The sequence below is a fragment of the Pocillopora verrucosa genome, chromosome 6 (genome assembly GCF_036669915.1).
Source record: "Pocillopora verrucosa isolate sample1 chromosome 6, ASM3666991v2, whole genome shotgun sequence".
NCBI lineage: Eukaryota > Metazoa > Cnidaria > Anthozoa > Scleractinia > Pocilloporidae > Pocillopora > Pocillopora verrucosa.
The window spans coordinates 21,995,169-22,011,317 of NC_089317.1; the positions used below are offsets into that span (position 1 = coordinate 21,995,169).

A 16,149-nucleotide genomic window follows, 5' to 3' on the forward strand; every position below is an offset into this window, starting at 1 on the left:
CACCATAATTACTTACTAGTGACAATTTACTAACGACGATTTTTTTGGTGAAATTTTACCCGCAATCCGCTACGTAAACATGCCACCAACCAACGATTAGATTCTCCCTACATGAATTGCGAGGAAATCAACTTTAATAACATACCGGTATTCACAAAATGTATAGTGCAAATACTAGATAGCTTCTTTTAAATCTAAACAGTTGTTTTTCTATGAAAATATTTTACATTGACAACGATTTGGAAATTTTCACTTCACAGCACTCAAGTATCAAGATTTTCCCGATGTGCGAGATCCACCTCGAGAATCTTCTCAACTTCAGCCTTGTAATCCATATCCATTTCTTGATCATGTATTACCCCAAAGTGATGCAAAGCTTCTCGATACATTTACCTTTTTTTTTTCGATAGCCCGCGTAAATTTAAAGTGATACAATAAGACATGGAAAACACCACCATTTCCATAATATAAAATTTATAAATATTTATATTAATTATTTCATGAGATATAAGATTAGTGAACAATACCTTCTTACTAATCAACACCCCCCTCTGACAATCGCCTAATAACTGGAAACTGTATTGGTCGCTTTTTTTTCGAGCGGAAGGCCGACAAATTAAAAAAAAAACGACAAGTGTGTTTTCAATCGACTTAGTACCTATCCTTTTGTCTGTTACAAAGGAAATTAGGAAAAATATTGGAAATAGGAGCAAAGCTCTGAAGGAAAAGGGTTGAAGAGACAAGAGCTTGGTGATAGATGTGAAACTCAGAAAGTATCACACACGACTAGTTTAAAAACAAATCGAGTGACCAGGATAGAGCTGGAACACAACTGAATGTACAGGTGTGTTTAAGTGGTTAGTTTCACAGAAGTTGAATGGTCCAGCCACTCTATCAAATCTTTTAAAAACTTTAGGAGACCAAACTGCAGAAGCGAAACAAGAAAATTCAAAGGAAAGACCCGCTACCTTTTCATCTCTCTGTCCCCTTACTACATGTTTTCCCCAAAAGCCAAAAAAAATTCTGAAGAAATACAATGTTATGAAGTACTTTTGGTCAATCCTTGAGGCCAGGTTGGATTGAGAGAAAAAATCTGAAAGGAAAAAGTGGAAAAATGTAAAAGGGCCTTTCTATTCCGACGAATCCTTCTTCCCCCCCCCCCCCCCCCCCCCCACAACCACCCCCAAACCAAAAAAAAATAAAAAATAATATTCAGAGATTCTTTGGGCGCTAGGTGGACAAAGAAGGTCGTCCCCTACAGCTGCGATACTCAGCCCAAAGTCAGCCCAAAGAATTGTCATATCTGGTCGGTATCGTTTGGGCTCCTGGTATGAGATTCCCGTAAATTTGATTAAATACGTTCTCCACATAGCAGAGCCTTTTTTTTTTAGCATATATTAAAAACACGTAATGATTGTTTAATTTTATGAATGAGTGAAGGATCCCTAAAACGCGAACCCTAATACGTAGCTCATGATGACTTTAAAAATAACGCTCCTAATTTTCTTTGCCATTTCCAAGTTCACCACAATCCCACTCAACTCGATTTACTAGAAGCCCACGTATAACTGATCAGCGGTCACCGCAAGCTCGCTCACGAACAGTCAAAAACTTGTCAAGATGGCGTCCAAGATGACAACGACTCCAAACGCAATCGTCCAGAACACCACAACTTTGCTAATGATACGACTTCACTTTGTACCGCAACACTAAATAAGCCGCTAATCTCAAAATAATGAAGAAAAGGGAGAGGACGAGGCAATCGAAATAAACCTTCGCGCCTTCTAAATACAGGGCATTTTCTTCCACATCCATAGACGCCAAAACTTCTTCACTGTTCGTAAATATACATCGTCTGTCCTTGCATTCTAAAGGTCCTCTTTTATTGCCATATATGGCCACCACCGTTCCTTCCCAGCTGTACCGCGCGTAGGAAACGTATGTGAGCCACTGCATGTACTTTGGAATGGTATCAAAGTTAACGAAGAAACCGCTGAACAGTAGGACAGGGATACCAGTCACTGGAGCGACGTAGACCGCAGTCTATGACAGGAAATAAAACGATAAGACATTTTTAACTGCCCATAAAAAATATGCAATCAGTTGAAAGGTAAAACGCTCTGAACGACAGCAAGCGTAAGACACATATTAAGCCAACAAAAATCGCAAGAAAAAAATAAAACAAATTAAAAAAATTACGGGACATTTGTGACCTACGCAGCGGTTAATGCAGAGACAGAAAAAATATTTGCGTATAGCGGATAACGTAAAAACGACAAACAACACGAGAAACTTAAGACTGGTGTCGTAGACAAAGGCAAAAAAAAGAGTTAATCAGAGGAGGGCTCAGGAAAATTCGTAGGCAGTAGAATATGCTGAAAAAAAACCAGAGGATTTAAAATGTATGAGAAGGAGAACAACTGTATGTTACGTTTAAGTGTCACAACTCACCGGAAGACTGGGCGCGACCGTCCCTATTAAGAGCCCAATGGATTGCGCTACAAGACATGTCAGTATCGTGACGGCTACAAACTGAGTGTAACGCAATCCTTCGTTTGGTTGATCTGTCATGAAGTATACTATTGTACAGTAAATCACTGGAAACAAGATCTGCAAAGAAAACAGGAATTTGCAATTTGTTGAAACTGACTCATCACAGATAGTTTGTCCACAGCCGTTTGATTAAAATTGAGGAAAAAAGCACGAAAGTGACAGCTATTTCCTGACATCCCCTCCCTATTCCAACTCCCGTGCGTTTACGTTGGTTACATCCCCAGAGGATTTTATTACAATCGCGCTCTAGAAGATAATCTTGGAGACAAAAAGGGGTCTAAGAACAGGCTACCCTACAATTTACTCAATTCGAATGAGTAAATAGTTTGTAGGCTTGTCCAGATGCAACCATCAACTAACCTTTTTGATAAAGTATTAACTTTTCCGGGTTGTTGCTACGGGGCTAAATCAAATTTAAAGCCGTTTTCCTGGCCAACATTACGCACATGACGTACTGACTTAAACCCAGAGTTTGACCAGTTATTACCAACAATCCTTCAAGGCCAGGCCCTGGTTGTTCAAAGGCTGAATCACACCAAGCCTGCGAAAACACTGTTCACTTGATAAATTTCTATCTCGTGGATAGCGCAGAATGTTTGGTTGACACTTATTCACTGGACTGCGATTGATCCGTTGGATAGCACTATCCACCCTTTGAAAAACTGGACCCAGACGCATAAGTGAAGTCATCACAGGCAATTATTTTTTCAACACCACACAAAATAGAACTTACGTTTTCGTGCGTGCATCAGTTGATTAGGAGACGTAAATTGTGGTAAGGATAATAACGAAACTCGCCTACAGCCGCTTATTTTTCAGGCCAATTTTTGACACCATCTGTGATTTGACACTCAGCAGACCCACAGCAAAATGAGAACTGATTATCAATCGCGTGTGAACCAGTTTCTTTTTAAAGTTTTCAATTATCCTTACCTGTAAGGGAACGTCCGCCATTGTATTTGCTAGGTAGTAAGACTTGAGGCTATACCAGTTGTTCAAATGCTCTCGAATAAACACTAGTTTTTCCATGGGGACTGAATTAGAAAAAAAGGGAAAGAGTAAAATTATTTCGGTACTTGACTTAGTAAACGGTATGAGTCCCAACCCTCCTCACATCAAGCACTCCACCGCCTCTGCGTTTTATGCATGTTGTAAGGAGTGAAACGCTGCAAAACAAACAAACAGACAAAAGCCAAGAGAACAAAACAGAACTGTTAATACTCCGAAACTGAAGCATTTAGAAACCAAAATCGAGTTACAAGGATCTTGCTTCCCTTACATGTTAACACAGTGGGCATAAGAGATGTGAACATGAGGAACAGAAGCGAGAAAAACAAGCAGCCAGTGTTGTTGAAGACTTTACTGCCGTCATTACCAATGCCGTGATACAGGAGTCCAATGAGAAGGCCGACAGATGCTGTGGACACGAAACGTAGGTGAGTAAAAATACGATCCCTGAAGATGGACTGTGCGGCTCTTTTGAACAACACCAGGAACTGTAGACAAAAGAAGATTAAAAATTAAGCATCTTGGCAGAAGAAAAAAGCTGCCCTTAACTAAGCAAATTCACTTTTCAGGGAACAATCCAAACTCTGTTGGCAACCACGAGAGATAACAGAACATTTTCTGATTTGAAAAACACTTCTTTCTATCTGTTCGCGGGTTTACCGCTCTCAATTCGTCTGTGTTACGGTATTAAGCTTACTTACACCGATTTTGACACTTTAAAAATCATAAATTATGTGTTCACACCACGCCGAATCAGTTCACAATGGTAACTTAAACCCTAGGATTGACCCAAAATCTAATTTCTCCTTACAATATCATCCCCGAATCACACATTAAGGTCATGAGAACACAGGGATGATCATGAACCCATGAAATTCTTGATGGTTAAGCAAATTCTCCTCGTCAGCACCTTAGGAAATGAATAGAGAACAGTATGGAGAATATGCATACTGATGTTAAGGTGTAATGGGTTGAGATATAATCACTCTAAGCACCTGGGTGGTTTGACTTGCAGCATGTATTATGCTGTCAGTACTGGTCTTGACATTACAGTTTGGTAGTATTGACACCACCATGTTTCTTGAATCATAGCTACTGCTGGTACTACTGGTCAGGCTCTTTTTCTGCGTCTCTGCCTCTTCACGCGCCTTCCAGGCCTTCACTAGCCTGGGTATCACGTTCTCGCCATACTCCCCAGACGCTACTTCTATAACTAAAACAATAAAACAACAAAGATGAGGAAAACTGACATCTTCGCTGCTCAGAAATGAGCCCGCGCTTCTTTCCCGAAGTTCCTTCTCAAAAAGTTCGGAGAACAGGAGCTCTAGAATTAGTTAAGAAATATGTCGTACGCTCTACCAATCAGAAGACATAAAAACATCGAAGAGAGCCAAAGAGGAGTCGAACTTTCCCTGGAGCGGGAATATACGAGTGAGAAAGTCACGATTGGATCAATTTTGCTTTTGATTGGTCGCGAAATAAACCAAATCCAAATTCATACCAGAAAACTTTTGGATCCGCAATTTATCTATGACACTAGCGAGAGAAAAACGAAGAAACAAAATAAAACAAATAGACAAAGGAGACCAAAAAGCGCTCGAGCTCAAGCAAGTACTTACTGTAGTCTGCAGGATTGTGGTACTTGGGACATTCCAGACCTTCAGAAGCCAAGTAAGGTATGAGATCTTGTACAGTGCCTTGGAACAAGCAGTTACCCTCTGCCAAAATGTACAACTGAAATACACATGGAGGGGAATTTTAATAAAAATACCCTGACCATTCTGTAAAAAAGAGCTTCCCTTTCTTCTCAATTGAACCGAATTTTTTTTAAAGTGTTCAAATTTTATAAGCAATTTTCATTGTTTAAATAAGAAGAAAAAAGAATTGAGGGCTCTCCACAATTGACACCAGGGCAAAGTTGAATAGGGCAAGTATGAGGTCAGTACAGGGTCAGCTCACCTTATCAAACATTTCAAACAGTTTTGCACTTGGTTGATGAATGGTACACACCACAGTCCTCCCACCATGAGCAAGTGTTCTCATGAGGCTGATACACTGAAATGCGGATGAACTATCCAGACCACTAGTTGGCTCGTCTAGAAAAATCAATGGTGGATTGTTCACCAATTCCAGTGCTATTGCAAGCCGTTTTCTCTGTCCTCCAGATATCTCATTCAGCCTTGTGTCAGCAGTCTCTGTAAGGCCCAGGTTCAATAGGATTTCGTTGATCTGGAAAACAAATAGGAACAATTCAAATGCTTATGTACACTAACAAACAAACCTCTATCACAGAGGTCATGGGTTCAAATCCCGCACAGGCCTGAATTTTTTTCAGGTCCTATTTTCAACTATTCGTTTCAGTAGTGTTTTTAGCTGCGAGGAGCTCTTAATTTCATCTCTCCACTGCAGTGCAAATATATGAATTTCATATATCTAAAATCATCAAACTGATAATTATTAGAGACTGATGAGTTTAAGATTTGGAAAGATCTAGTTTCTGTTTCCCTAAATTTTACAACCAGTTTTTTTAAGACCATAATTGGAAGTCAATTAACTTACAACTCTTTCTTTTTCTTCAAGGGATAAAGATTCTCTGAGATGTAAATTTGCAGACACCTGTAGGAAAATGAGAATATCAATAAAATTAATGTTTTACAACCAGTCCTTGTATCAACTTCAAGTTCAGTTGACTGCAGTTTACAGCTGCTGGAAGGCCATAATATCTAACTTACTGCTAGCCTATTTTAGTCCTTTAATCTTACTTAACTTATTGAAAGTTGGTCAATTGGTTGTCTGTCTAAGCATTGTCATGGCTTCCCAAAATGTTAGACAAGACTTTTCCACTAGAAAAATAACTTCTGCCAGTCAAATCAACCAAATGCTATTACCATAATAAATCCCCTTGATGGTTTAAAACAAAGAAGGAGCCAACATTTTTCTCATTGCTCTATGCAACTTGCCAAATATCCGCAAGTAATATAAGTTAAACCATAAAATAGGGTTTATTTTTTGATTCTTAAAACAAAAACAATCTTACCATCATGGATTCCATGACAGTGAGATGTGGCAAGAGCACATCATCTTGCATGATGTAACAAGACATTTTGCGGAACTGCCGCAAGTTCCTCTCCACGCCATTGACCAGTACTTGGCCATTTGCGTCTTTGGTTCTGATGAAAAAGTTGGATCAGCGGTTTTCAGGTGCTCTTTATACTTATCAAAAATAATTTGCAAAATAAGTAGAGTTGAAACCTAACATTCACTGTCCAAGCCTTAATTACCTTCAAGATCTTAATGTACCTTCAACTCTAAATTAATAAAGAAAGCTAGTTTTAACAAACTTAATGCACCTTCACCTCTAAGTTAACAAAGTCAGAAAGAGAGAGAAACTTCTCTCTTCTATCATATATTTTTTTCAACATTAACTCTTTATGCAGAAAGACTAACGCGTAACTTCTCCATTTAATATCCATACATCATCCAAAAATACAGAGAGAAAAATATGAGAAAACTTGAACTTATCAGGTAAAAGTTGCCATGTTTATCTAACCCTGAATGCAAATGGAAAAGGAAATGTGTGACTGCAAGAGAGGAGAGTTAACAATCAGATCGTAAGAGTTTAAGGGCTAACTAGTTTAAACAAACTGCTCTCATCTGTCCAATTTTCCACAATAAAAGAAGGCATTCCCCAGAATGGAAGGTGTACACATTCAACTTGGTAATAACCAGGCAGCAATTTTTCAAACTTCAATTCAGAGGAAAACATCTTGACATAATTTATGCAAATACAGGTAGATACAAATTGAAGATAACTTGGCTCAGTGCAAAGAAGCCTGCTGAGTAAAGCTGCTTCACATCAAAATAATCATTGATGACAAAAACTGATGTTTGCTCAAAAATAACTCTCTTTGTTGTGGCATTACCAATTTTTTCAACTGTAACAATACAGTTAAGTTTATTACATCTGAAATTTAGAAATAGTGACTACTTTTGGCAAAAATGTTTGCAGCTGCTCTGGAGTCTTACCTTGAACTTCGCAAATTTATTCTGAATTTCGTAATAACAACATTGTAAATTATAAATTATGACAGATATGCACCTGTATCCTGCTAAAATATTTATCAGTGTGGACTTCCCAGCTCCTACAGGAAGACAAAATACAGCATATCATTAACACATGGAAATAAAATTGTATAGTTTAAGTTAAAGTTGCAATGAAAGTTAACCACTTCTAGCATTACACAATTTAGCCAAATTTCCCCTTTAACACCAAAGAAAGTCAGCCTCATTCCAAGATGAATCATGGTGAATTTAGGAAAGGTGCAAAGTATCACTAACTCATGGCAACTTTTTCCACAAAATTTATTCTTTAGGCAGGAGCATATGTATTATTCACTTCTTTATAAAATTGCCAAGTTTGGGTTCTCATCTTTTCTCGACTTTGCAAGATAATCCAATGAAACTTAATATACAAATTGGCAAAACACCACATTTAATTGATGTAGAAACTGAGGTGGCTTTGAGATTAATTCCGAGAACAACTGTAAAAGTTACAGGTGAAAAAAATGAAAAGGGAGCTTTCCACTTTTTCAGAGTAGCATATCCAGTAATTAGGCCCTGCAAGCAACATCTTCCCATTTTCACTTAACCCTTTAACTCTTGTAAGTGACCAAGAAAAAATTTCTCCTCACAATGTCAGTACAATATCAAGCAGACAGGTGATGAGAATAGAGAAGAATATCAACTAGGGGATCATTAGTTGATCCAATAACAAATTCTCCAAATGAACCAGGAATGTATGGAAGGCACTTTGGAGAATTACCACTGAGATCATAGGAAGGAAAGGAAAGCATCAAGTAGAGCAGGGTAGAAGATGCAAGAAGGCACAACCAGAGCCAAAAATTGTAATTAAGTACAAATTGAAAGTATGCATTAGCGATGTGTGAGCCTCTTTTTCAATTGTCTGACTGCTCAGGTCACAAAGTTAATCAGTCAGTTAATCGTTTAATATCTATTTCCCTGTTTACATACCTGAGGGACCAAGGACAGCAACAAGTTCTCCACTTTTAAACTCTCCTGACACCCCATGAACAATTGCCTTTTGCTCTACAAAACAAATAGGGGTAGAAAAACTTTTTACATTGAAATATAATTCTACAGTAGTCTTGGTTTAGACCTTCAACACTTCAAGAGCTGAATGCAACACATTGAGTGGCAATCAACAACAGCTTGAAATTTGAAAGAATGCCGAATCTTATTGTAGTCAGGCCTACTGTCAGAACTACAAGTATTGATCATATCATGTTATTGGTTCAACAGGAAAAATGTTTTTACTGTATGTTTTTTTTCAGTTTTCTTTTATCAAATATATTTCATTTTCTGTTTGATTTTTTTTTTAACATAATTTTGCTTTGTTTGGTTAATCCATGGAAGTTTGACTGTCTTTTTTTCATTTATTTGCTTTGTTTGGTTAATCCATGGAAGTTTGACCGTCTTTTTTTCATTTATTTCAGGTTTGAATTGATTACATTGTTAAGTCAACATCAATTACATTTACTTCTACTGTTTGGCTTCCATCAAGTCGAACAATGCTCCAGTCACAGAAAAAGACACAGCTTATTCGAAACTACTTGGCCATTACTACTCAACTTAGCTTCTGTTTGGAAGGTCACATAGCAAAGAATCATCCAGAGATTAGACGGTTTAGAGGAAATCTTTTAATCAGCACAATCAGCAACAAAAAGTTATTACTGATGAGAATTTCTACAGATGAGTTGTAATTTGCTACCTTTAAATATTTCTTAATTTTTAAGATTAAACTCTCAAGGGGTAAGGATAGGAAGTATCATTTTTCACTCAGCTTGCAAACATGTGACAGGACACTTACATTCATGTGCCAGATTTGACTATTTATAAAATTTTCCAAAGGTCAAGAGGTCTTGAAAATGGACATTAAAATACCACACACATACCACATATATTTCTAGTCCATATTTGTGACTAAATATAATTCCATGGAGGAATGTTGTAACTGTATGTCTTTCAAAAGTGATGAAATGACATTCAAACCAAAGATCTGTTCTGAATCATGTATATAATAAAAAAGCTAATGAACTTCAACTAAACTCCACAATTACTGTGCATGGCTAAAGTTAACTTGATTTCCTAGCTAAAACTGGTTTTTCCTGTTTTAAATCAGCTGTCACATGCAAGGACAGCAGGCTTGCATGATTCTGGACTCGTACAATCACACCACACAAAAAGTATTCAAAGGTCATCATTTCAATTGACTTGTAAATACATGTAGTTAGGCAGTTAAGTCAGACATAACAGTGGGCATACATAGTTTAAAAGCTGCTGGTTACTACCGACCCTTCATGAATTGTGCAGCTATTATGCAACTCAGTGTAACTGAATAACCAAGCAATGAAAAAGAGTTTGAGGGTAACATCACACAATAAAAGTTGACATGGAAGAGGAAACGAGGTATTAACAAGCAGGATTAGTGGTCAAACTTCTGTCTTCCATGGATACTTCCAACAGATGTTCCAGCTAAGTCCAATTCTACAGGATCAATCCAGCCACAAACATGCAGAATTGGCGTGTACTTCTGTTACCTCCTGTCAATCAGTAAGTCTGTCCCAACAGGATATAACAACATCAAGTGCTTGCACATGCAAAGTACTTTAATATAAGTAGGAGTGCTAGAACAAATAAGACTTCTTCCTGGGTGTAATTTTTTTGAAAAAGTTCAATGTTTATCTATACATAATTAGGTAATAATGGAAATTTGTTTAGACTTGAAAAAAATCCTGGTGGCACTTTGCACAATAATCTGGAATATGTTATTTGAATGATCTCATATCAAGATTAAATATTCAGAGAATGTAAAGCATAATCAGTAGTATTACCTTCTCAAACATCTGAGAAGTAATTTCATTATTAAATTTACATTATTTACAAAAATGCTTTAAGCTCTGTGACTTTAATGTGAGATTATTTAAAATTCTAGTACGTTTTGGGTCTATCAAAGAAGCAGAGTATTTACTGTTTTTTTCTGGAAACCTCGAAAACAACAGAGGCAACTTGCACTTAAGGTCAACATCGTGCACAGACTTTCCTGTTATATTACACCGCGGTTAAGTATGAAGGTCAGTTTTCCTGACAACAAATATACTTAAATACGACTGGATGAACTGAATGTTTTTGGGTTTGAGCGCCAAGACCTTTCAGTAAAAGACACGTTATTTCAATTGCCTATGTTTCTTTTTTGCTTCGAATATGTTTATCCAAACAGGGGCTTAACGAACACTTAATCAGTCCTTTTTAGCTTCTGATTTCACGAAAGTAAAATACATCAATAAAAGTTTGCCCTTTTCTCAGGCAACCAAAAATTGTATATTAATCATTTAAAATTGTATAAATTGAAATTAAATCTCGGGCTGTAACCAAAAGAAATTGTATTATTTTTCTTGTTTTTGTGCCTGAACGGAACGCGGATTTTACATGGTTTTCGTTGCTAAAATCTTTGAAAATGAAGCGGACGAACGACTTGAAACAAAGGAGTATCAAATGCTCTAAAATAGTCAACAAAAATAATTCAAATAATGCAGGAAAGTTGACTTGACTGATTGGAGAAAAGATATGTTTAGAACGATTCATGCGCTAAAACTTTTAGGAAAAATAAATAAGCATCAGGGGAAACCCACTAGCTAGACCCACGCCTGGAAAAAGTCTACAGGTACTAAAACTTTTCCCGTTGTGATGTGATGTCGTTATGGAATATTTCTTCTTCGAAAATCCTTTTTTATTTGTAAAAGAAACTGTAATGAACACGATTGATGCCGGGAAAAATTTTTTATAAAAATTGAAAAGAAATTCTCCCAGCTTGAAAGCGAAAGCCAGAAAACTGTTTACCATAATAAGGTATTTCCAATAATGTTTGTTGCACAACTGTGAAGTGCTCTCTTTCAGGAGAAGCCAAAACACGATTCTCGATTTCAGGGAAAATTCACCGAAAAAAATAATCAGAGTAAAAGATATTACAGAAGGCAGATATATATATTTCATGATTACAGGCACGCCGGGCTAAATTCAGACAAATTCTTAACAACGCTTTGTCTTCCTTTGTCGGCCATAGTGTGACCGTGTCGAGTTGTTATGCTCGTCAAGCCTGAACGAAGGTCTTCAAGAAAGACTTCTTTCAGCAATTATTATAATTTTTTGATTCAAAATTTAAGTATTTAAGATGAAGCTCTTGAAGACACATTATTAAATTTAGGGTCTGAGATTAGTCTTTTTTCTAGAAGGGTTTTCGTCAACATCTTCCTCCACGTTTAATTTCGCTTTCGGTTTCCTAATCGAGTCCGCACTCAAAGAATCACCCAGAGAGATCTAGATTTTCTGCAAGCTTTCAGCAATGAATGTTGCTTGTGTTCGCTTGGAAAATATGTTTCCTCTTACCTTGTCGACCCAGCTTTACACTGTAAGTAACATCGTTGAATTCTAGATCGACTCGCTGTCTCGGTCGCTGCCAAAAACTTAACCGTTCGAGGTATTCCCCGGCTTCGAGCATCGAATCCTTGCTATCCACGGAACTCGCATCCTCTCCTGAACAGCATTTTACCGCCGTTTTGTAGTTCTCGGCTCGTCCAGTGATAAAATTTTCCATTTACTTTGCCCACTTGCAATTCCTGGGTATATTGTTTCTCAAATTATTATTTTTCTTGAATCATGTGAGACCTCCTTTGTACTCGTCTACGTCGACTCAAAGTCCAACCTGTGTAATTAATTAATAATTTATAAGTCACATTTTCGGCGCAAATGTCTAATTTTCTCTGTATCTCGGCAAACTTGCGGTTGGATAGAACAGGTTACGAACCACCAGTATTGTAAGGGTTCCTGCCAGAAGGTTCTCCTTTAGAAATTGAAATTATGCAGATTTCCTGTGCGAGGTCAAGTCAAGCTACTTTAATTGCAGAACGGATTGTTACGTCACAAACTTCTGGACAAATTTCCAGCGTAACAAAATATCGCTAATAGCATTATCGCTTTTGTTTTCGCGGAGTAGCTGCAAGGAGAGGCTTAAAGTTCACAGCCGTAATAAAACAGTGCCGAATTCTTTATTGAAAGGGCTTGCTAGAGGAATCTACTTACGGGCCAATTTTACGCTCTGTATCGTCTTCAATCGAAACATGTTTTTTTCACAACATTAAAGGAAAGTCCTGCTCAACATCACATATCGTCAATCGAGACGATTTAATTTAATTCATGGCCCACCGTTGTTCAAAAGACTTTAAAAAAATTATTATAACAACAAAAACGAACTTGAGACGGCCTCCCACATTTTTGGAACCGGAGATATTGTGTCTATTTTCAGTAATATTCCACGTGGCGAATACGCACAATAGATATCAGCCGAGTTACTCAAATGGTCAACTACGACCAATCAAGATCATGCAAAAATCACGAATTTTAATCCAGCAACGAATTTCCTCCAAAAAGATAGCCTGAATAGCCACAAAATAAAATTACTTGCTAGCCCAGTTGTAACTTGAACTCGTTGACCGTGAAATAATTGAATTCCTCACATTGATTCTATGATTCACATCATTCTTAGGCTCTCACCAAGTCTTCTAACTGATTAATGTGAATAATAAGTAAAATTGCCCTTCAGTAATCTGAAATACTTCAGAGCAAGATGTCTTGATTCAAAATAATTTTTGGTTATTGGACCTTAAATTAAGGTATTGATCACATGTTGCAAAGAAAAATATTCAAAAATATGGTAAAATGAATTTCCAACTCCAGGCTGAGATAATAAATAAATGAAATGATAAACATCAGATGCTGCAAAGAAAAATATTTAAAAATATGGCAAAGTGAATTTCCAACTCCAGGCTGAAATAATAAATAAATGATATTGATCTTCCTAACAGATAAATGGAAAGAGCATGCATATCAAACATTATTTTCAATTTCTCACTTTCTCTATCTTCTTTTTTTACCTCCTTACACCCTAACATATCAGTATCAATATTCTCCACACTCTCCTCTCTTTATCTTCTTTGATACAGACAAAGAGAATTTATTCAACACTCACAGCTTCTTTGGCTGGCAATCATATCGGTACCTTTATTCTCATCACAGATCTTGATTAATGAGGGAGGGCATTCGGATTTTCTGTTTTGCACTGTTGGCTGTTTTTAGATCGGTTTTTCAGTTTTGGGCCAAAAAACTGTGGTTTTTCAGTTTAAGTGTGTATTGCAGTTGGCGGATTTTCTGTTTTTCAGCATTTGTCTTTTGGTTTTCATAAATATCACCAGTGAGTTTTTGGATTTGGTATCTGATGTGGTTTTTGGTTTTTCCTATTTGAGTTCCTGTTTCTCCTCTATTTTAGCAGCAATTATGCACCTCCACTGATCTGGAATAGCCACAAAACCTCTGCATGCTCCACTTGTCACTGACTGTATTGGATCAATTAGGGTTTTGATAACTGGGATGTGAAAATTTATTGGTTTAGATGGTTTGGTGAGTGGTTTTTGGTTTTGATAGAATTTTCTGTGGTTTTAGGGTTTTGAATGATTTTTTGTACAGTTTTTACAGTTTTATGGTTTGACCCTGATACCCCCTTATTAATAATTCACCAGTATTACTGTAAGGAGAAACTAGGTGCTGGTCACTCTTAAGGTTTTTAAAAAGGGCCAGTTAGCACTTTACCTCTGCATAGTACAAAAAATAGAAAAAACACCAAAGAAAAATGCACATTCCAAAGCAAACAATGTCTTTCTGTCTATTTGATGAATTTTTACCCTCTCTTATCAAAACATTTTGAGATGTACCATCAGTATGCATCCATACTGTTCCTTACACATTTCCTAAGGAACTGACAAGGAGAATTTGTTTAACAATCAAGAACTTCTTTAGTTGCTGAACATTTCCTACATTCTTGTGACCTTGCTGTTCAATTCAGCTGTGATATCGTGAGGAGATAATAGCTGATTGTCACTCATAGGTGTTCAGGGGTTATTTCTTTTGTATAGTGAATGTAAAGGAATTACCCTCAAATTAACCTCAGACAGCTACTAAAACTTAACCCTTTAACTCCCATGAGTGACCAAGACAGAATTTCTTCCTACATTATCAATATAATATCAAGCAGACAAGTGATGAGAAGTTAAGGTAAGTTAAGAAGTTAGAGAGAGAAAAAATAAGCACTTATCGAAAAAAAAATGGGATAAGCCTGTGAGGTAGCTTGATGTTAGTAGAACTGGAGGATTAGCACCAAAATTAGACAGCAGCATTTATTGTCCCTTTTTAGTTGTTTTTAATCACAACAGTCAGGTTTGTTTCCAATGGAATGATTGTATAAGACAAATTTCTCATCCAATGTCCAAGGCCCCCCTTCCCATACTTTATCCACTCATCACAGACAGGAAAAGATGTAAGCCTTCAGAAAAAATTGTTGAAGTTTCTTTTCAAAATTTCCAAGAATTTTTGTCAAATCTCCAAATTATCCTATTCCCGGAACCTCTTTTCAAATTGCTAGAGGAATTAGAAATTAGTCACCTTTTCTTTGGTTTTGCCAGTTTTTGTATGGAAAGCCAAAAACAACTGTATCATAATCCTCTAACTCATCTTCCTTCTACCAACCCACATAACTGAGTATGCAAGAACTCTCCATGCCCCAAAAGCAATGCTAACCCCTCCCACACCCCCCCCCGCCCACTCGCAACGACTCCAGCATGATGAGAGATTATTGAAAAAGCTGCAGTCTAACGCGGCAGAGGGAAGCAGACTTGCAGACACATCATTTTGCTAAGCACGTATGCGAAACATCGTTAAGAACAAGCCAGCAATAGCATGCAGAGCGTTAGCCTACGTGTAGCCGTGCCCTCCTCCCCCTTCCGTTTCTCCTTGGGGAGGAGGGTACGGCTACACGTAGGCTAACGCTAACAGAGCGTTCATAGGGAGAAATGATGAGGGGAATGTAAGCAACACTGACACGTCTCGCATTGCAGTTACACGGATTCGAGAACTATGCGAAGGTGATTGAAGCGATTATAGTCAAGGTGAAGGTTATTTTATCGTTAGCAAGGAAATCTCTCGATCCAGAAAAAACGCACGTTGAGCTGTTGAGTGTTATTTGACTAGACGGACATGTCAAGTGTTTCGAGTAAAATGTGAAAAATAAATTATATTGTCACCCTTCTCAGGACTTCACTCATCCGGACGATCACATGATAACTCCTGATTCAAACCATTTGCTGTAAATTGTAATCTTTAAAAACAACTTAAAAAAAAAACTACTGACGAATTCAGACGGGTTTCAGACGCGCCATTCTATACACCTTGACGGCCAGCTGTCCGCCTCCTCAGTCCTTCCAGTTGCCTAGGTGGTATTGAGAACAAGTAAAAAGACAAAGCAAAGATGTCTACTGTCTATATCATTCATGTTCCTCTAAAGATCGATCTGCGATCTCTTAACCAGGACGACTGCTGCTTTCCCAGTAACCAACAGCGTCCTCTTCTCCGGTCCTCTCCGGTCGGCCATTGAGGTGTTTGAGCCTACAGTCTACCAGCGGTGAA

The 16,149-nt window shown here is 37.5% G+C and overlaps 1 protein-coding gene across 1 annotated transcript; it reads right to left on the bottom strand.

The window, feature by feature from the left end:
• Nucleotides 1–112: 112 nt before the first annotated feature.
• On the bottom strand, nucleotides 113–12,459 carry LOC131783520 (ATP-binding cassette sub-family G member 4-like). Its single transcript, XM_066168257.1, has 13 exons — nucleotides 12,443–12,459; nucleotides 12,025–12,340; nucleotides 8,593–8,667; nucleotides 7,661–7,703; nucleotides 6,599–6,731; nucleotides 6,121–6,177; nucleotides 5,521–5,790; nucleotides 5,181–5,295; nucleotides 4,557–4,774; nucleotides 3,833–4,049; nucleotides 3,487–3,587; nucleotides 2,452–2,610; nucleotides 113–2,043 (listed from the first exon to the last, which is right to left on the bottom strand). The coding sequence occupies exons 2-13, from the start codon at nucleotides 12,230–12,232 to the stop codon at nucleotides 1,678–1,680; spliced, it is 1,962 nt and encodes a 653-aa protein (XP_066024354.1). The 5' UTR covers nucleotides 12,233–12,340; nucleotides 12,443–12,459; the 3' UTR covers nucleotides 113–1,677.
• Between the last annotated feature and the right edge of the window lie 3,690 nt (nucleotides 12,460–16,149).